Here is a 21,958-nt window from a genome sequence, read left to right on the forward strand (position 1 = left end):
TCAGGGTGATTTGGACAAGTTGAGTGAGTGAGCAAATGCATGGCAGATGCAGTATAATGTGGATAAATGTGAGGTTATCCACTTTGGTAGCAAAAAACAAGAAGGCAAATTATTATCTGAGAGAAGGGAATATGCAACGAGACCTGGGTGTTCTCGTACACCAGTCGCTGAAGGTAAGCATGCAGGTCCAACAGGCGGTCAAAAAGGCAAATAGTATGTTGGCCTTCATTGCGAGAGGATTCGAGTACAGGAGTAGGGATGTCTTGCTGCAATTATACAGGAATATTGTGCGCAGTTTTGGTCTCCTTATCTGAGGAAGGATGTTCTTGCTATAGAGGGAGTGCAGCGAAGGTTTACCAAACTGTTTCCTGGGATGGCGGGACTGATGTATGCGGAGAGACTGAGTCGGTTAGGATTATATTCGCTGGAGTTCAGAAGAGTGAGGGGGGATCTCATCGAAACCTATAAAATTCTAACAGGACTAGACAGGGTAGATGCAGGAAGGATGTTCCCGATGGTGGGAGAGTCCAGAACCAGGGGTCATAGTCTAAGGATATGGGGTAAACCAGTCAGGACTGAGGAGAAATTTCTTCACCCAGAGAGTGGTGAACCTGTGGAATTTGCTACCACAGAAAGCAGTTGAGGCCAAAACATTGTATGTTTTCAAGAAGGAGTTAGATATAGTTCTCGGGTTTAAAGGGATCAAAGGATATGGGGCGAAAGCAGTAACAGGTTACTGAGTTGGATGATCAGCCATGATCATAATGAATGGCAGAGCAGGCTCGAAGGGCCGAATAGCCTACTCCTGCTCCTATTTTCTATGTTTCTAGGCCATGGGGATGAGAAGTGGATATGTCTCTGTGGTGTTGTAACAAGTGTTATTTTAAGGTTGGAGTGAAGGCAAATTGATGTGTCAGAGTAGAACTTTCCTGTCAGCTGGTACCTGTGAGTGCTTGATGCTTAAAATGAGTACTTGAAATTGGAAAATGTTTTGTTCGCTTATAATGAGGTGCAATATGGGGAATCATGGGCATAATCCAGGTTCCAGCATCCACCCATAACATGGCATAAAAAAATCAATATGCAATTAAAATAGACTGTGGTCATACATTATTATTTATTGGTTTACAATTTCATTTCAAAGGAATCTGAAGAAATAAACAATACATTTTATAACATTTGTTCAACAAAAATATAACAAATATGTACACTGATAAAAGTACAAAAGAAGCATACAGACACCAACTGTCTTTCTAAAAGACATAAGTTACAAGTAGTATCAAAAGTATGAGAAAAACATTAGTTGATTACATTATACTTTACAATTACTTTTTTACTTTGTGAATGGACATGTGCAGAATATTTCTCTAATACCTGTATGCTTACATTGATTGTGCAGCTTATTCAACACGTCTAACGCCCGATTTGATATGAATACATAGTCCATGAAGTGCATTCCAGTTTATATCAAAAATAAAGCCCAAATTACCACTAACAAATGATTTTCTGAAAAATGCAAACAATCACCTAAGCCTGAAGAGTTTTAAATTAGATTTAAATAAAGCACTGAAAAGATTTGCTACTATGAATACTACACAATCTTGTTGAACAAACTGATCAATATGATCAGCTAAATTTCCAGACAGTCACAAATTAGGACAAGCAGATGCAAGCCATCTGTAACCTGAACATAAAGAAAACTAATCAGGATTTAGTTTTAAAAAAAAATCTTTTATATCTCCATTTATTTACACTTTTGAGGAAGTTTCTGGCAATCATAATACTGTACTTGTTTTAATTTACTACTTATTTTCAAAAACCTTGCTGCCCTTACTATTAAATAAAGGCACAAGGAATCATTCCAAAGATTCCTGACCATAATTAACGGCCAATCACAATCCGGGAAACTAAAATTAATTCTGGCAAAAAAAATTAAATATAACTTTAACTTGATCACTTTGTAAACTTTCCTCACCAAATAAGGTGTGAAGACAATGCCACAGTGAAATGATTTTAAAAAAAAAGTCAAGTAATGTCATTACACAACGATTAGCCAATGTAAGAAATAAAGACTTCATGATGAAAATAAAGTTTTTCCAGTCACATATATGATCATATACACAAACAAATAACTAGACCATCAAATAAGTAATTAGAACCTACTAGATTTTGAATGCCTTAAAGTAGTAATTCTGGGAATGAATCGTTCTGTATCTACTGTTCAATAAAAAAGATGGGATAAGTTACCTAATGCAAACAATAAATATGCAGTGATTAAAATTAACAATGATTTAAACTGTATACCCAGCAACTAAAAAATATTCAATTTATTTTGTTGCACAGCTCAAAAACCCAAACAAATACTGACATTTTTTTAAACATAATTTTTAAGTAATCGCACAACACAAATACTTTCAATGATCAGCATATCTGAAGTGTAGCTCTGTGTGAACTAAATGATGAACTACTGATTTGATTCACTTCTTCATCAGCCACTTCTGTAGATATATATAGACCATCTTCATCTGGCCTTGGCTTAATTCAGAAAAGATGCTTAATCCAGACAGACTCCTGTTATGTGTGCGTACAGTGTTTGAGAAGCTCATAACTGAATTTATACCACCTTATGATGCAATTTGCTCCTTGACTGCACGCGGCACTGTGAGCAGTAAGAACAATTCACAAAGGACGTCACTAAAATCAGTCACTAACACGTGTCCATTAAAATTGAATAGACACAAATTTGTATTTTGTGAATTCTTAAACTGTGGTATGAACACATTGAGGAGAAATGGAATATGTTATATCCAGTTGTGGCACGATTCATAATTATCACACAACATATAACTTATAGTTATTTGGCCACTACCTGTGTAGCATCACATGGTTTAAGGACTACCAAGCCAAACCAGTCTAGTTATTTGTACACTATGCTCATATTCCAATTATGCACAAGAGATTGAATTACAATACAGTTAATTAATTAAAATTACCTTACATCCTAACATTTAATACTTCCAAAATTAAAAAGAATTTGGCAAGAATAAATTTACCAAGTTCTATACTTCAGATAGCTGGGTTGAATGCTGCTTTACAAGCCTGGAAAACTAAAGTGTATTCGATTTAATTACTGTTCACTCAAAGACAACATGGACAGGTCTTCCTAGTCTTGCTACATGCAGCACATGACACGCTAAAGATGTACTTTAAGGCAGAAAGAATGAAAAGAAGCAGCTGCCTGCATTCTGAAAAAGAAAACATGTGGTCCATAGCAGTCCTGTGTTCCATTGTCACAGCGGCAACCTGAAATGTTCCAAGTGTCAAACTGCAGAAACCTGCTCGTCTTCTGTAAAATGGAGGAGATATTTTATTATTGCACATTCATAATAAAATGATAATACCCAATTGAACCCTCTTGTACCAAGACTAAATCAAAAACATGAGCCATTTCTATTTAAAGAAGCAATTAGGATAATGAACCACAAGTTAATTTCTATAGGGCCATTTTATGCATACAGATAAATGTTACCACATTCAGAAATAAAGTAGTTCTCCGAATTGTTTTGAACTTTGAAATCAAAATCAGTGACGACTCCAAGATCACATTATTTTTTTGAAATCCAAAACACGCAAATTATCTCTACCATTTACTGCACAGGGTGGCTTATTCAATGTTGCATTTTTTTTAGCGTTGACAAGATAGGTATTGATGTTGTTCATACTGAAGGATTAAAAACTGATTGACAATTGCAATATAATTCTTGCAGGTTTGAGAAATAATTTGATGAGCAGGAAACTGTTGATCTAGTACTCATTGTTATAATATATAACAGAATCCTGTTACCTGCAATGGGTAAACAAAGACAAAACATATTTGACAAGACGTGCACGTAAAGGAACACCTCAACTACTGCTAAAGAAAAGGGGCATTGCTAAAATGTGCTTAAAATTAGATAGGGGTACTTAGTTAATTCTATCATTCCTAGGATTGTAACAAGAGGATACAGAGCTTAATACTTCAGTACAATTGCAACACATTACTGAATTAAACAGAAAAATAAATCACCTCAGAGTATGAACAGTGTAACAATGAAATAGTAATTAGGTTTTAAATGTGAAAGATATATTTAAAAGGGAGGTTAAAATGGAAAAGTGATTATTTTAAAAATGTAAATGGAGAACAGTAAATGTTAGACTGAAAACTACTTTCACACTGGAGTTTTCAATACCAACTGAGCTTGTGCTGGGCTTCCAATGAAAGGAGTTACATGGTCTATGAAATGAGGTGAGTCTGCCTCACTAATAGTGCTCGTTGTCACCAGATCCAAAATTTCAACCAAAGCTCAGTTATTTTGAGAATCAGTGGGGACAGAAGGGCCTTGAATTGAGATTAATAAAAGCTTCAACAATAAAATTGATGTATACTCTACATATTCAGAATTTTAAAAGCCTAATTAATTTGGTTAGATTATTTTTTGAGAAACCCTATAGAAATAAATAAATTTCTGGATAGCACAGTATATTGGGGAATCAATGTGTCATGGAGTGGCGAGGCACAGGTGTGATCTGGCATTATACTGAATCCCTGACCTCAGTTGCTTTGTCAAAGGACTAAGTCAAGCCTAGGCCATACATTTCTACATTGAGCAGAAGAAGGGAAAGAAAATAAGCAGGAGAGCTGTCTCTGGGCTCTTGCTGAGAACCTTCTGGCAGCCTGATTAGACTGGTTTTAATAGAGCACTTAAAATAGACCACTCAAAAAACAAATCACTGCATTCATACTCATAACTGAGACTGATGCGTCACTGAATAGACAAAAGAAAGAGAGAAAAGTTGGGTTTTACCCCAAAAATACAGGCAAAAACTTCTAGCACAAGGACACTTAAAAGGATATTGCTCAAAGATGGCACTTTTAGAATATTTAATTCTACTTTATAACACAAGATGCTCTATGTCCTTTACTTCTAAAGCGATTTCAGCTACTACACAAAATAACTGAATTAAAAAGTCAGAGCAATGAATACTAATTACTAGACCAATGATTATTGACTAATTACTAGAGGCTACTTATTTTACTTCGAAGGGTTATTATGAATGGGCAACCTACCATCATCTTCGTTATCTTGAAGAGCTTGGTGGTTAAGCTGTACTAATCTAGGGTCAGACTCAGAGATTTTGCGCCACTGAGGTAGGCCCAGAGCTTTAGGTTGGTTGCTTGATGTAGGTTGGTTAGCAATGGGAACCGGCAGCAGTCTAGTTGGGTCACACATCTGTGTTACCATCCGTGACCTTTGCAATGCCACGCTATAGTCTGGAGGTTTTAAGTGCGGATGGTGATGTCCTCCTTCCTTAACATCTGCTATTGGTATTCCCACGTATCCCGGAGGAGTGGGTGGTGGCTCTCTATACCTACCATCCCTTTGTGCTGCAGTAACACAATAAACTAGCATAAGAGATAATCATTGTTACATTAATGAGGTTCATGAAAGAAAAAGTCAATGAGATTTAAAAAATTAAAGATGTGAAATGTTAGGTTAAAAAATATAAAATAATTTCTAAACAGAAATAAAATATCAGCAGCAAAATCTAACCTAAAATACTGGTATAATCAGTGATAACATGCAAAGAAAACTAGCATATCCTTATACAAAAGCAAAATACTGCAGATGCTGGAAATCTGAAATAAAATCAGAAAAAACTCGAAATAGTCAGCAAGTCAGGCAGCAACTGCAGAGAGAGAGCAAAACAGAGTTAACGTTTCAGATCGAAGACCTTTAATCAGAACTGAAACGTTAACTTGGTTTATCGCTCCACAGATGCTGCTGGACCTGCTGAGTATTTCCAGCTTTTCCCCCTTTTATATGGCATATCGTCATGTTCTCCACACAAATCAGCTTCTGATTAAAATTTAAAAAATCATAAAATCTTACAGCACAGAAAGGAGGCTAATTTGATCCATCATGCCTTACCGGCTCCTTGAAAGAGCTATACAATTTGTCCCATCTCCCCAGTTCTTTTCCCATAGCTCCTCAAATGTTTCATTTTCAAGGTTATAGCCAAATCTTTTTGAAAGTTACTATTACATCTGCTTCCATAACACTTTAAGGCAGTATACAGCAGATCATAAGCTGCTGCATAAAATATTTTACGTTATCACTTCTTTTTTTTTGCCAATTAACTTAAATCAGTGTCCTCTGGTTACTGATTCACCCCCAGTGAAAACAATCTCTCCTTATTTGCTCTATCAAAAGCCCGCATTAATTTTCATCACTTCTATTAACTCTCCCCTTAACGTTCCCTGCTTTGAGAACAATCCCAGCTTCTCTAGTCTCTCCATGTAATTGAGGAATCTCATCTCTCATATAATTCTGGTAAATCTCCTCTATACACCCTTGTGAAAGCCTAAAATGTTCTTCTGAAGCGCAGTGCCCAGAATCGGACAGAATACTCCAGCTGAGGTCTAACCAATAATTTATAAAGGGTCAACATAACTTCCTTGTTTATGTACTCTGTGCCTCCACTTAAAAAGCCAAGGATCCTATATGCTTTTCAACCATTTTATCAACTAGACCTCAAAGATCAGTGTATGTGAACCCCCAGATAAATGCCTTATGTATGTTTGGTGTCCTTTCATATCCTAGGTTTATTGAGGAACTTGCCATGAGAAAAACTAAGATGACAACCTTAAGTCCTGTTATGCCTGTCCATGATTATAATGTAACTGTAATACCTCATCACTGTTCTAACTGACATCAGTTAAATTGAATCCAAAACTGCTGCTATATTGTGATGTACTAAGCGGCATGATACAATGTCATATATATCAAATATCAGAAGTAGCTTTATGCTTTTTGCCTAGATCACTATACTTCTACTGTACTCCAGGCATACTTTAAGTTTCCTTGTACAATATGTTTTACACAAAGTTGCAAAGTTTGAGGTAACAAGAACAGTGTTTCTAGACTATCTTGAACGAATTACAGCACTGCATTTCCCTGCCAGCCATCTACTGCTAAAATAGATTGGGCTGGATTTTACCAGCTCCCCCAATGTTGGGGGTCGTGGTGGGGGGGTGCTCAGAATAGACTTCCGGGAGAGGCCTGCCACGGGCCTCGACGGTGGTGGCGAGGCCTCGTGGCAGCCCCCCTGCCGCTTGGCAATGGGAACATAATTAAAATGTTAATTTATTTAGATTAATGAATAAATATTAACCTCATCGCGCCGGCCGTCCTGCTGCGATATTCCGGCCAGTTGCCAGAACTCCCGTGACTTCGGATCTTCATTTGGAGATCCAAGGTGTAACACTGGTTGGGAGGGGGCATCAGGTAAACTTTCAGGGTGGTGGTCGGGGGAGGGGGGGGGGGGGGAGAAGAATGGGGAAAACCACTGTAATTGGTGGAGGGGATGGTGAGAAATTTTTGAAGGTAAAAAGGTTACAAACTTCGGGGCGGCGGCAGGAAGGTTGGGATCACGAGGTAATTTTTTTGGGGGGGGGAAAGAGGGCAATTAATGAAGTAGTCATTGGAGGGGTGGGAGAGGGGATTGAAAGTTGTAATACATTTTAAATTTAAATTTCACAGGTCCTGTATCTTTAAACATTTAAATTAAAATGAAGAGTTGCAAGCCTTTTAAAAATGGCACTGGCGCCAGCGCAGTGGCGCCGGACGCCATTGCTGGGGACGAAGCGCTCGCCACCCTCTATGTCATTAGGGGTGGGTGGTTCACCCCGGACATGTAAATGAGTTGCGCTAAATATTGCGGCGGCTCCGCGGTGCACATATTGCGCATGCTCCGCACTGTTTTTGAAGCTCACTGCTGAAAATTCAGCCCCTGCACCCGAATGCTTGCTATTTTATCACTCTTTTCAGTAATTTAATAATTTCAAGATGACCAAAATCTTTAGTATAGCAATCCTTTAATAACTGAGAATGTAACATAAAACATCTGAATGTCAGGTTTAACTGAGGGTCATGGAACAAAGGCAAACAGTATGTGAAGGATGTGCTGAAAGACAAAGCGTTAGTGCAGAGAGGGTGTGAATGACTGCAAAGCACAGAGCGCTCCAAGCACTAACATAAAAAAACACATTAAAGAGAACAAAACAGTGGGTAAGCACAGTGGGAACAAACTAAACAAACTGAAAAACCTAAAATAAAATAACCAAATAAAAAAGAAAAAAAAACTCATCATAAAAAGGGGCGGGGGGCGGCCATCATGCTCTGAAATTATTGAACTCGATGTTCAGTCCAGCAGGCTGTAGTGTGCCTAATCGGTAAATGAGGTACTGTTCCTCGAGCTTGTGTTGATGTTTTTTGGAACACTGCAGCAATCCCAGGATAGAGATGTGAGCATGAGAGCAGGGGGGGCTGTTGTAAAGGCCAGCAACCGGAAGCTCGGGGTCATGCTTACGGACTGAGCGGAGGTGTTCCGCAAAGCAGTCACGCAACCTGTGTTTGGTCTCCCCGGTGTAGAGGAGGCCACATTGTGAGCAGCGAATACAATATACTAAATTGAAAGTACAAATAACTCGCTCCTTCACCTGAAAGGAGTGTTTGAGGCCTGGGATAGTGAGGAGAGAGGAGGTAAATGGGCAGGTATTACACCTCCTGCAATTGCAAGGGAAGGTGCCATGGGAAGGTGTCGAGGTGGTGGGGGTAATGGAGGAATGGGCGAGGGTGTCGCGGAGGGAACGACCCCTTCGGAATGCTGATAGGGGAACGGAGGGGAAGATGCGTTTGGTAGTGACATCGCGCTGGAGGTGGCTGAAGTGGCGGAGGATGATCCTTTGGAACTGGAGGCTAGTGGGTGGAAAGTGAGGACAAGGGGAACGCTGTCACGGTTCTGGGAGGGAGGGGAAGGGGTGAGGGTAGAGGTGCGGGAAATGGGCCGCACACGGTTGAGGACCCTGTCAACCACAGTGGGGGGGATTCCTCGGTTGAGGAAAAAGGAAGACATATCGGAAGCACTGTCATGGAAGATAGCATCATCAGAGCAGATGTGTCGGAGATGGAGAAACTGGGAGAATGGAATGGAGTCCTTACAGGAGGCAGGATGTGAAGAAGTGTCACCGAGGGAGCTGTGGGAGTCGGTGGGCTTATAATGAATATTGCTGTGGAAGTTGACTACACTTCTTCACATCCTGCCTCCTGTAAGGACTCCATTCCATTCTCCCAATTTCTCCGTCTTCGACACATCTGCTCTGATGATGCTACCTTCCACAACAGCGCTTCCGATATATCTTCCTTTTTCCTCAACTGAGGATTGCCCCCCCCCTGTGGCTGACAGGGTCCTCAACCGTGTCCGGCCCATTTCCCGCACCCCTTCCCCTCCCTCCCAGAACCGCAACAGTGTTCCCCTTGTCCTCACTTTCTACCCCACTAGCCTCCAGATCCAAAGGATCATCCTCCGCCACTTCCGCCACATCCAGTGTGATGCCACTACCAAACGCATCTGCCCCTCCCTTCCCGTCAGCATTTCGAAGGGATCGTTCTCTCTGCGACACCCTCGTCCACTCCTCCATTACCCCCACCACCTCATCCCCTTCCCACGGCACCTTCCCCTGCAATTGCAGGAGGTGTAATACCTGCCCATTTACCTCCTCTCTCCTCACTATCCCAGGTCCCAAACACTCCTTTCCGGTGAAGCAGCGATTTACTTGTACTTCTTTCAATTTAGTATCCTGTATTCGGTGCTCACAATGTGGTCTCCTCTACACCGGGGAGACCAAACACAGATTGGGTGACCTCTTTGCAGAACACCTCAGCTCAGTCCGTAAGCATGACCCCGAGCTTCTGTTTGCTGGCCATTGCAACACACACCCCTGCTCTCATGCTCACAACTCTGTCCTGGGATTGCTGCAGTGTTCCAACAAACATCAACACAAGCTCGAGGAACAGTACCTCATTTACCGATTAGGCACACTACAGCCTGCCGGACTGAACACTGAGTTGAATAATTTCAGAGCATGACGGGTCCCCCTTTTTATGATTAGTTATTTTTTTTTTCCTTTTTTATTTGGTTATTTTATTTTAGGTTTTTCAGTTTGTTTAGTTGGTTTCCACTGTGCTTACCCACTGTTTTGGTTTTTTTAATGTGTTTTTTTTATGTTAGTGCTTGGAGTGCTCTGTGCTTTACAGTCATTCACACCCTCTCTGCACTAACGCTTTGTCTTTCAGCACACCATTAACATACCGTTTGCCTTTGTTCCATGACCTTCTGGTCAGTTATTCTCTGTGACCCTGTGCTATCAACACCTTCACCTTTGTTATCTCTTGCCCCACCCCCACTTTACTTGCTTAAAACCTTTTACATTTCTAATATTTGTCAGTTCTGAAGAAGGGTCTCTGACCTGAAACATTAACTCTGCTTCTCTCTGCACAGATGCTGCCAGACCTGCTGAGTATTTCCAGCATCTGCAGTATTTTGCTTTTATTATTATGAATATCAGGTTTACTAGGAAAGCACTATAAATTCTGTACCTGTTGCCGTCATTTCATGACTGATTTAATTAAAATTGTAAACAGGAGATATTTACATGCAGTTTCTCTTACCTATAAGACCCTTTTCTGTGCTTGAAGTAACAGCTTTGTAAGAGGGGTCAATGTTTGGCTTTGTGTTTGAAACATTTGTATTGCGTCCAGGTGCTTCAGCTGTAGTCTCGTGCAAGCCTATTCGTTTTGCAGTCCCACATTCCATTTCAAACTTGTCCAAATGAGAATTTGTTGAAGGCGTCCAGCTTTCCCTGGAATGAACATATTCAATGGTGTCTTTAGACTGAATCGGACTAGTGCTTTTAGTCAGGTCTCCAGAGTGTAAGTGACAGCCTGTGGTCCAAGATTGTGTCAGTTCAATTTCTGCAATTGGTCCATCTAAAGTATGAGTAAATTTAGATGCATTTAGTAGGTCCCAGCTTTTCTGATTTTGGATTATCTGGATGTTGTCATGGGAGTTGCTGGAGCAGGAAGTCCAGCTTCCACGGCCACTGTCCGCTGAGATGTGATCATTGTGTTCACGGGCCAACTCTTCATTACTTGAAGATGTAACTGCTGTATCCATAACCAGGCACCCTCGCTTTTCAGTACTTAAAATTACAGAAGAACTGAAGGGGAAAACAAATGTGTCACTATTATTTAACCTATGGTTGACCAACTTTTAGCTGTGTTGGTCATTAATCTTCTATCGCTAAATTCCAGATTCCCCAATGTTTTATTGTTTCTGAAAACTTCCAAAGTGAATAACTCTCCTCTCAGTCAAGCAATGTCTTGTAAGGGAAAGGGGAAAAGACAGAAGTCTAGCTTTGATGTCAGTGAAATAGTTTAAGATAAATATTTTGCTACTGATCTTTGTTGAACGCATGTTAAAATTATGCTCTAATGCATTTCACTACGATTATTTTAATATGCATGACAGGTCAACTGCTGGTCTATTACTACAGACAATGCCGGACATATGTATTTAGTTACATACACTACACTGATGAATGACAATGTTAGAGGATCAAGCAATCTCATTTTGCATTTGACTTTATTCAGAAAGGGAATAAACCAAAGCCATTATTTTGTCTCCTTCCATTGTCTCAGCAACTCATCCTTATTTTAACCTCCAATTGTCACTCCCTCTACTATACCGTTATAACATTTTTGTTATGATGAAATCTGGTGTACATTCTATATTTGATACCTGTTTTGAACCCTGATAAGTACCGAAGAGCGAGTTACACAGAGATGCAATCTAATATCAGTGTAATTTATATAATGTGTTAAATAGGGATGAAATGATCACAATTCTGTCCTCCAATAAGCTCACGTAGATGTCAAATGTGATGGTGGTCATGTTGTACAATTAAGTCCACTGTGATAGAGAGACTGAACACGAGCAACTTTACAAATATAACCATGAATATCAATGATATAAGATCATCATCTTTTCCTTAGCTACATTCAAATGTGGGTAAGGAAGACCAGTGACTAGACACCCAAACCATTTGTTGCATCTATTTTCAATGACAACAAACCCATCAAAAGTAATGCAGAGGAGACAAGTGATAAGAAAAATAAATCATGTCTTACCAGTTCCAAATACAAGCTGCTTACAATGGGCATGACTAGTATGATTTATATTGCATAAAGTATAATTCCACAACTGTTTTCTAAATAAGATGTGGCTTTTCTTAAAAAATTATTTTTTTTTGTGAAAGGCTGGTGATAGAAAGTGAAATCAAGTAAACCAAATTAGGCAGTTGACCAAAAAAGGCCATCTATTAATGAGGTTTTTACTCTGAACATAGTACAACAGGACACAGACTGGGAGTGGGTGGTTTACAAAAAAAAAACTTGAGCCAACTCTTTAAATGCAGCTTGATGGAGGTATAAACCACGCTAAAAACATGTTGTATAATTAAAGCCGACAGGTCAAGATGGAGTGTATTATGAAGTAGTAAACTAAGCAGAGAATTCTGATGACCGTAAAGTATGAGAATGAAACAAGGGAAGCTATCAGTTCCTCCAGCCTCGATGAGGATCACTGCCTGTAATCCTGTAGGTCAAAAATTCAATATTTTGTACAATGCTTTTTAAAAAATTATTAGCCACTGAATTGTGTAATGACACACAATAGAGAATCTCAAAAAATATTAATCTAACAAGTAGGTGATTTAATAAATTTGTTTTCGCTTGCAAAAATGTAAATGGTCATAAAATACAAATGAGAGAACAAAAGAAAGTGGAAATTACAAAACAAATCAGGTTAACGCCCAATGTGAAATATTTTGGAAGGGTCTAGATTATTACAAATAAGCCAGTGAAGTAGTCAATCTATTAAAACAGTGACAAAAAAGACCATCAGTAACAAGAGAACACCACTAAACTAAGATGAAAGATTTAATTATTCTTTTTACCAATACTGTTGCATGCTGGTGCTGTTATTAATCATTTGGGTTATGTAAACAGTAATAATTACTTTCTCAAATTCTTGTTAATAAATGATCTGACTCCAATGAATTAGCTACAAGTTACTGAGGGATTTTTCTCCTTGAACATTTGAACAAGCAGTGCAGTCCTAAATCATGAAAACTTCTTTACAGTCCACATCTGCTCCCAGCTAGTCTGCTGAAAGCTTTGAATTGCTGTTTAATGTTAGTCCTGTTAATATGCTGCACACTGTATATTCAGCTTCAAGTAAATCTCGCCTCATGATGAATGGTGCATGTAGTAAAATGCCCCTTGCTTCCTAATGAGCGCCATCTTACCTTGTGTAAGGTTGGACAGATCTGGCTGTCAGTTGCACATTTCTCCCTCCAGCTGCTTCCACTGTATCTGGGACACTGAGGGATTGCGGTAAACATCGCTCATCCTGCATAGCAACACACATGGAGTCACCAGAGCAATTGCTGACAATGCTGGAGCGCGATGAGATCTCACTGTGACTTGAGTCGGAGAAATTGTCGATTCTTGTAATCGGAGCCAGGGCTAAAGCTGAACATAAGATACAAGTTTAGACTAATACAGTTGTACTGAAGGTACTGGTTTAACACTGCTACTATTTTTGAGTAGTGTAAGCAGATGATGTGGGAGTTACACTTTCCATCGCACTACTTTTTAAATCAGGGAAGCCGAGGCCTGTGTACATGTACTTAAAAGCATTCAAAGAGTACTAATCACCTGTCTGAAATCACGGTGAAAATTAAAAATTGGAAAAGAGATGGGCCCTGATATTGACAGGGACAGGTTTTCCGAGACAGTGGGAGGAGTTTCAGTCTGGAAACCCAGAACTCCGCATGCTGTGAAATTTCTTTTCAGCAGGGATCCCTGCCTAAAAAGTAGCCTGTTGACAGGCTTGGCTCCCAGTTGGGCATAGAATGCTGTGAGGAGGCTGCAGGAGCAGGTAATGAGGTGGGGTGGAGTGGTCTGATTCCCCCACCCTAGGGCAGATCCACTCCCTAACCTGGGAATGGGAGGATGTGGGGTATCTGTGAATCTTGTGGTGGCCAATGGCGGGGCAACAGCCAACTTGGTGGGCTGAGGGAAGCATTTCTGTTCCTCCGGCCCACAAGTAGTGCTGTATGGGCACTTACCTTTTCCCCAAAGCTGTCCTTGCCTCCCTTGAGCTGCCAGGTTTTCCGAGGCCTGGGAAACCTGGCTAGCTGAAGTTAAACCTGTAACAGGTTAGAAGTGAGGCTAATGCAAAAGCAAAATATTGCGGATGCTGGAAATCTGAAAAACAGAGAAAATGCTGGAAATATTCAGCAGGTTAGGCAGCATCTGTGGAGAGAGAAACAGTTAAATTTTCAGGTCAATGACCTGATGGAAGGTTATTGACCTGAAACGGTAACTTTATTTCTCTCTCCACAGATGTTGCCTGACCCGCTGAGTATTTTCAGCATTTTGTTTTTATTTATTATAAAAGTGAGGCTCCCAGTCTCATTATAATATTTAAATGGCTAATCCTCCTCCTACAAGTGAGTTGGCACCCTGCCCCGCAAAACCCACAAACAGGTGGGTCGGACGCAGGTCAGGGACGTGCTAGAGATTTAAATTTTTTTTAAACCTCACTTGACCTCAACCCACCCATTTTTGGGAGTTAATTACCCCCATGATCTCAACTTCTTTTCTACCTTTACATTTTAGGGTTAAAGGCAATTGACAAGACAACCTGAAATTTTCAAAATCTGATTTCATGCCAGTTCTGATTACACTCCAACCAATGAAAGGCAAAGTAAGAAAACACCAAAAACTGCAGATTTATGCTGTAGTCACACTGCTCACCTTGTGGTAGTATGTGACAAACACTTTGCGCTGATCCATGTTATTCTACTTAAATGCCCCATTACAGGAATCTTCAGAAGCTGGACTAAATATCAGCCAGCAACAAACTTTGGCAGTCCTAATTACTGCCTCTTCATATTTCCCCCATCTGCTTACTTACCATCTCCCTGGACCTATGAGGAATTATTTCTCTTGAGTGTGCAATCTCTTCTGATGTCTTTAATTATATCCATCTTCCTATTCTTACTCCTATCTATTCTATGATTCACTAACCAATATGCAGAGTGCATTATGAGGATGATGCATATATGATGAAGTATAAATAGATGTTGTTGTTCAATGTCAGTTAATCACATATAAATTACTGATGATTGAGAACTGGCAAAAATACAGCCATCACCACCAAAACAGAACAAAAATGCAGCATCTGATTTACATTACTTACACTGGGAAAATGTTTAAAGTTCATTCTTAAATGATCTGAAGTCACTACACAAAACTCTAACAGATCGAGTCAGGTTTAAATACAAAATACTGTCCTTAGGATAGTTCTTTTGAGAGAAATATGCATTTAGTCACTTGTTCCCAGTAAATATATGTTTTATAAATGTGAGTATTATTGTGAAAGTACAATAAACTGTTACAGGTTTAACGTTCAAGGACAGAACTCCAGTATTTAGCCTGCTTATTATACCTGCTGAACCTGAAAGGTAAAGCTAAATTTGTATTTAAAATGCGTGCGAGAAATAAATCTCCTAAATTAAGTATTTTTTTGGAAAAATTCATTTACATTTTTGTTGCACATTACATCAAAAATTAGTCATAAAAGAAATCTTGCAAAAAGTGAATCAATTGCAAAACATCTGCAGTTTCAGCTGCTTTTCAGTTGAACTTTACTGGGGTTCAACAGAGGAACTATTTGAAAAACAAAATTGCAACAACCATTGCAACCATCCCAAATGCGTGGAACAGTAATTTAAGAATGATTGTGTTTCATTCATTTGTGATGCTTGCAACTAAGAGTATTATCAACACAAAGTCTATAGCAGTTCCAGATGGTGGGTCCACCATCATCATCTTAGGGCAACTACAATGGATAAATGTGATCTCAGCATCACTGTCCCATATATTTTTTAAACATTCTTAATTTTGAACAGATATTTTGATAGGGACAGTAAAAAATATTAAGAGATAGGAAGAAAAATGCAAACGATGTCCACAAGCAAAATGTACCCCACCGTCACAGTGAATTATATCTTTTTTTTTTAAGGAAGATTCAAATAATTGACAGTGACCAACACAAAAAGGATTTGACTAATAATCTAACAAATAAAGGGATGGCAGAGCAGTTCAGTCACGTGGAATGCACGTCCTGTGCCATGTGGGAACTTGAGGTCACTTCCCATGGCCTGGACAACCACGTGCAGGAAGAGTCGTCAGCTGGAGGTACTTGAGTTCCAGCAGCAGCTGATGTCACTCTAGTGCAACCACGAGGCTGAGAGCTATGGACAGGATATTTCTACCCCACAGCTTAACAGCATGCAGGCAGAGAGGGACTGGGTGACTGCCAGACAGAAAAGGAGAACCAGGCAGGTGGTGCAGGAATCCTGAGAGCATCTTGCTCTCTATTCAGTTCCGAATACTGGTGAAGGCAATGGTTCCTCTGGAGAATACTGCTGAAGCCAAGACCATGGCACCATGTGATGTTCAGCTGTAGAGGGAAGAGGAAGAAGATTGGGAAATTAGTAGTGATAGGGGATTCAATAGTTAGGGGAACAGACAGGCGTTTCTGTGGCTGCAGACCTGATTCCAGGATGGTATGTTGTCTCCCTGGTGCCAGCATCCAGGACATCACTGAGCAGCTACCGAACATTCTAAGCGGGTGGTGCACAGCCTGAGGTCATGGTGCTTATTGGCAGCAATGACATACGTAGAAAGAGGGATGAGGTCCTGTATGCATATTTTTAGGGAGCTAGGAAAGAAATTAATAAGCAGGACCTTAAAGGTAGTAATCCCAGAAAGTTCTCGGTATCAAGCACTAGTGAGTATAGAAATAAGAGGATAGAGCAAATGAATGCATGGCTGGAAAGATGGTGCAGGAGGCAGGGCTTTAGATTCCATGGAAACTGGGACTGGTTCTAGGGGGAGGTGGTCCTGTACATGCAGGACGGGTTGAACCTCAACGGGGCCAGGACCAATATTCTTGCAAGGCTATTTGATAATGCTGCTGGGGAAGGGTTAAACTAATTTGGCAGTGGGATGGGAAACAGGACAGGGCATTACAAAGGAGAAACAAGATGCACAAACCTTTGGGTGAAACAGAAATAGTAAGGTATTAGGTGCAGTCAGACTAACAGAGAATACAAGGAGGTCTAAAAATAAGTAAAAATAAATGAACAAAGCATGGTAAATAAGGTTGGTGAGCTATATGCACAAATAGCCAAATGGGAATATGATGTTGTGAAGATAATGGCGGTCTGGCTCAAAAAAGGCCAGTGCTGGGCACTAAATATTCCTGAATACAAGATGTTCAGGAAAGATAGGGAAGGCAAAAAAGGAGGGGTGGCAGTATTGATTAGGGAAGATATTACAGTGCTGGAGAGGGGTCAAGGAGAGAATATATTTGGTTAGAGCCAAGAAACTATAGAGGTGCCACTACACCACTGAATGTGTTCTATAGACCACCAACTAATGGGATAGATATAGAGGAGCAAATTTGCAGAGAAATTACAGAGAGGTGCACGAACTACAGAATAGTGATAATGGGGACTTCAATTACCCAAAATAGATTGGGATAGTAATGGTGTAAAGGGCAGAGAGGGGCAAGAGTTTCTGAAATGTGTTCGAGAGAACTTTCTTAATCAGTAGGTTTCTGGCCCAACGAAGAAAGAGGCATTACTGCACCTGGTTCTGGAGAATGAGGTGGGTCAAGTGGATCAAGTGTCAGTGGGGAAACACTTGGGGAACAGTGATCATAGCAACATAAAGGTTTAGATTCGCGATGGAAAAAGTCAAGGAGTGTTCTAGAGTAAAAATACTTCACTGCAGGAGGGCCAAGTTCAGTGGGTTGAGAATGGATCTGTCCAAGGTAAGTTGGAAGAAGATTGTCAGGCAAAAGTGTAATGAAACAGTGGGTTACCTTTTAAGAGCAGATGCCAGTTTGATAATGCAAGTGAAAACATGGTTGAATATAGAAAGTTCAGAGGGAAAGTGAAAAAGAGAGGCAAAGAGAGAAGCTGGCAGCTATCATAAAAGGAAATCCAAGTCTTCTAAAGGTATATAAATATTAAAATGATGTCATCTGCCTCCCTGCATAGGTCTCCTTTTTGGTCCCACCTCCATAACCTATAAATAGTAAAATAAGAGTAGGGGTAGGACCAATCAGGGACCAAAACGGAGACCTATGCAGGGAGGCAGATGGCATCATCATTTTAATATTTATATGCCTACAGAAGACTTTTGGATTCCCTTTTATGCTAGCTACCAGCATCTGTCTTTACCAAGTAAGTAGATGCTGTCCAAGTCAGTGAAAGAAGAGGTACTTGAGATACTGGATGGGCTAAGAATCGATAAAGAGGACATACCAGAAAGGCTGGCTGTACTTAAAGTTGATAAGTTACCAGGACGGGGTGGGATGCATCGGAAGATGCTGAGGGAAGCAAGGGAGGAAACTACGGAGGTACTGGCCATGATCTTTCAATCCTCCTTTAATACACGGGGTTGTGCTAGAGGACTGGAGAATTACAAATAACATTCCCTTATTCAAAAAAAGGTGCAAGGAAAAACCCAGTGATGGGAAAGCTTTTAGAAACAATATTCTGGGACAAAATAGTTACATGGACAAGAGTGTATTAATTAAGGAAAGCCAGCACAGATTTGTTAAAGGCAAATCCTGTTTAATTAACTTGATTGAGTTTTTTGATGCTGTTAATAGAGAGGGTTGAAGGTAATGCGGTTGATGTGATGTATATGGACTTCCAAAAGGCGTTTGATAAAGTGCCACATAATAGGCTTACCAGCAAAGTTGAACCCCATGGAATAAAAGGGACAGTGGCAGCATGGATACAAAATTGACTGAGTGACAGGAATCAGAGATTAATGGTGAATGGTTGATTTTTTGGTATGGAGGAAAGTATACAGTGATGTGCCCCAGGGTCAGTAATAGGACCACTGCTTTTCCGGAAAAAAATTAATGATCTAGACTTGGATGTACAGGGCACAATTTCAAAATCTGCAGATGACACAGAACTTGGAAGCATTGTGAACTGTGAGGAGGACTTCAAGGGTACATAAACAGATGGTGGAATGGGCGGAAACACGGCAGATGAAATTTAATGCAGAGAAGTGTGAAGTGAAGCATTTTGGTAGGAAGAACGAAGAGAGGCAATATAAACTAAGTGACACAATTCTAAAGGGGATGCATCGTTGAAGGTGGCAGGGCAGGTTGACAAAGTGGTTAAAAAGGCATACAAGATCCTGGACTTTATAAATAGAAACAGAGTACAAAATCGGAAGTTATGTTGAACCTTTATAAAACATTAGTTTGGACTCAACTGGAGTATTGTGACCAATTCTGAGCGCGGCTCTTTAGGAAGGCTTTAGAGAGGGTCCAGAAAAGATTTACGAGAATTGTTCCAGGGATGAGGGGTTTCAGTTACATGGATACATTGAAGAAGCTAGAGTTGTTCTCTTTACAGAAGAGAAGGTTGAGAGGAGATTTAATAGAGATGTTCAAAATTATGAGGGATCGAGACACAGTAGATAAACTGTTCCCATTGGCAGGAGGGCCCAGAACCAGGGGACACAGACTTAAAGTGATTGGCAAAAGAACCAAAATGACATGAGGAAAAACTATTTTACGCAGTGAGTGGTTATGATCTAGAATGCACTGCCTGAAAGGGTGGCTTTCAAAAGGGAATTGGATAAGTATTTGAAGGGAAAAAATTTGCAGGGCTCCAAGCAAAGGGTGGGGAGTGAGACATGGGCTCGACAGGCCAAATGGCCTCCTTTTATGCTGTAACCTTTCTATGATTCTATGGCTGGAATATTGTTACTCATCAATTCCAAACAGTGTGCTGGTCAGCTTGGTTAATACAAGTGAGCATTTGTGCTGAATTATGCTTTCAGGTGTAGCTTTAAATAGCGTAAGAAGTACAAGAACATAAAATATTTAATATTTCTGCTGAATATTGTGGTAAGCGTGGTGAGTGGGCTGCCATTGCTAGGCACTGTCAAATCTCTGACACCCAGGTCCAGATTTCAGCTCAGGTAGAATAATGGCAGGACACCATTCGTGCCCATCTAAACTCAAGTGGAGTGACCCCGGTAGCTTCCAGGTTCAGCTTAATTTTAAGCAACCCTGGGTGTATTCCCACTCCCCACCCCCTCAACAATAGTACTGCCTCTAATTGGAAGCTCACCATTTGGAGGAGATAGGCAGAAACTTGTGTGCTGCTGTAGGATTTAAATGTCTCCAACAGCTTAAAAGGCCCAGCACACTAATAAATCTTGTGCCAACATAACCCAAAACTGTTAGTAAGATCTGCAGGAGAGCAACCACCCACCTCCCCCAATTCTGTGAGAAAGGGTCTCAACAAAGTTAGGGAGAGGAGGGACATGCTGTCTGGGTAGAAGAATGTAGGACCTAGAAGTCAGCAGTGCAGTAGCAGGGAGGTGGCCCAGGCAGCAAGTCAGTGCCGCAAAAAGTTTAATAACCTTATTCTGACATAAGGTGAGGAATTAGCAGCTACTGTACATGTAAGAATGTGGACTTCAAAGTACATCAACTATTCTGTTAAAGTGAGTGAATTGCTAGCCATCAATGTCCAGGAGCCAGCATAATGTCTTTTGCATTCCTACCCTTCACCTGGAAGTGTTCCTCACCGTCTTCCATATTATCACCCCTCTAAAAGCCTCACATGTACTCTAATTGTTTGGTACATGCACCAGCCAGAGCTGGCGGGCAGCCATAAAGGTGGGGCTAAAGTGTGGCGAGTCGAAGAGACTTAGCAGTTGGCAGGAAAAAAGACAGAAGCGCAAGGGGAGAGCCAACTGTGTAACAGCCCCGACAACCAATTTTTTCTGCAGCACCTGTGGAAGAGTCTGTCACTCTAGTATTGGCCTTTATAGCCACTCCAGGCGCTGCTCCACAAACCACTGACCACCTCCAGGCGCTTACCCATTGTCTCCCGAGACAAGGAGGCCAAAGAAGAAAAGCCTCACATGTACTCTAATTGTTTGGTACATGCACCTTCCACCATAAACCATCTTAGACTGATATTTGGATTTTGCAACCTCCCACTATTTGCATTCTTCTTCAAGGACAAGATAATCATAAAAACAGGGCAAGTACCACCATATCAAGTGGGCCCTTCCAACCTCTGACCCCTGAAATGAAGTATTCCCAGGTCACAGATTAACACAGGTAATTGCAGAATAAAGGTACCTATACCCTACTCCAACAATGCTCCCTAAATCCAGTTTAATAATATTTGTGTTCCTCACACAGCCATTAACTGGCATTTTCTGTGAATCTGCATTTACAAGAACTTGCAGAAGACTCTTCTAAACTCTTTGGGGAGGGTCTTACACCAGCAGAGACAAGATTCTAACTAAGGAAGTTAAGGATGGAATCAAATTGAAACAAAAGGCATACAATGCTGCGAAGATTAGTGTTAGTCAGAAGATTGGGGAAATTTTAGAAACCAGCAAAGGATGACTAAAAAAATATAAAAAAGGGAGAAATTAGAGTACGAGACTATAAAAAAAGACAGTAAAAGTTTCTACAAGTATATAAAAAGAATAGCCAAAGTAAGATTGGTCCCTTAGAGGATGAGACTGGGAAATTAATAATGGGAAACAAGGAAATGGCAGAGACTTTGAACAAGTATTTTGTATCTGTCTTCACATTAGAAGAAACAAAAAGCATCCCAAGAATAGTAGATAATCAAGAGGCAAAAGCGAGGGAGGAACTTAAAACAATCACTAGAGAAAATTAGGAAAACTAATGGGACTAAAGATTGACAAGTCCCCTGGACCTGATGGCCTGCATCCAAGGGTCTTAAAAGAAGTGGCTGCAGAGATAGTGGATGCATTGGTTGCAATCTTCCAAAATTCCCTAGATTCTGCAAAGGTCCCAGTGGATTGGAAAACTGCAAACATAACACCCCTATTCAAGAAAGGAGGGAGACAGAAAG

General features: G+C 40.4%; 1 protein-coding gene across 11 annotated transcripts in view; it reads right to left on the reverse strand.

Moving 5' to 3' along the window:
• Positions 1–1,108: 1,108 nt before the first annotated feature.
• The window catches only part of LOC137375959 (rap guanine nucleotide exchange factor 6-like), a 521,939-nt gene continuing 501,089 nt past the window's right edge, over positions 1,109–21,958 (reverse strand). For 9 of the 11 annotated variants that reach the window (XM_068043752.1, XM_068043754.1, XM_068043748.1 and 6 more), the window contains 4 exons: positions 13,247–13,472; positions 10,551–11,098; positions 5,108–5,443; positions 1,109–3,346 (listed from right to left, as the gene is read on the reverse strand). In XM_068043752.1, the coding sequence (XP_067899853.1) occupies positions 3,321–3,346; positions 5,108–5,443; positions 10,551–11,098; positions 13,247–13,472 (1,136 nt within the window). In that variant the 3' untranslated portion in view covers positions 1,109–3,320. The remainder of the gene's footprint in view (positions 3,347–5,107; positions 5,444–10,550; positions 11,099–13,246; positions 13,473–21,958) is intronic. The other 2 variants (XM_068043758.1, XM_068043749.1) reach the window with 2 other exon arrangements.

The sequence above is a fragment of the Heterodontus francisci genome, chromosome 12 (genome assembly GCF_036365525.1).
Source record: "Heterodontus francisci isolate sHetFra1 chromosome 12, sHetFra1.hap1, whole genome shotgun sequence".
Classification (NCBI taxonomy): domain Eukaryota; kingdom Metazoa; phylum Chordata; class Chondrichthyes; order Heterodontiformes; family Heterodontidae; genus Heterodontus; species Heterodontus francisci.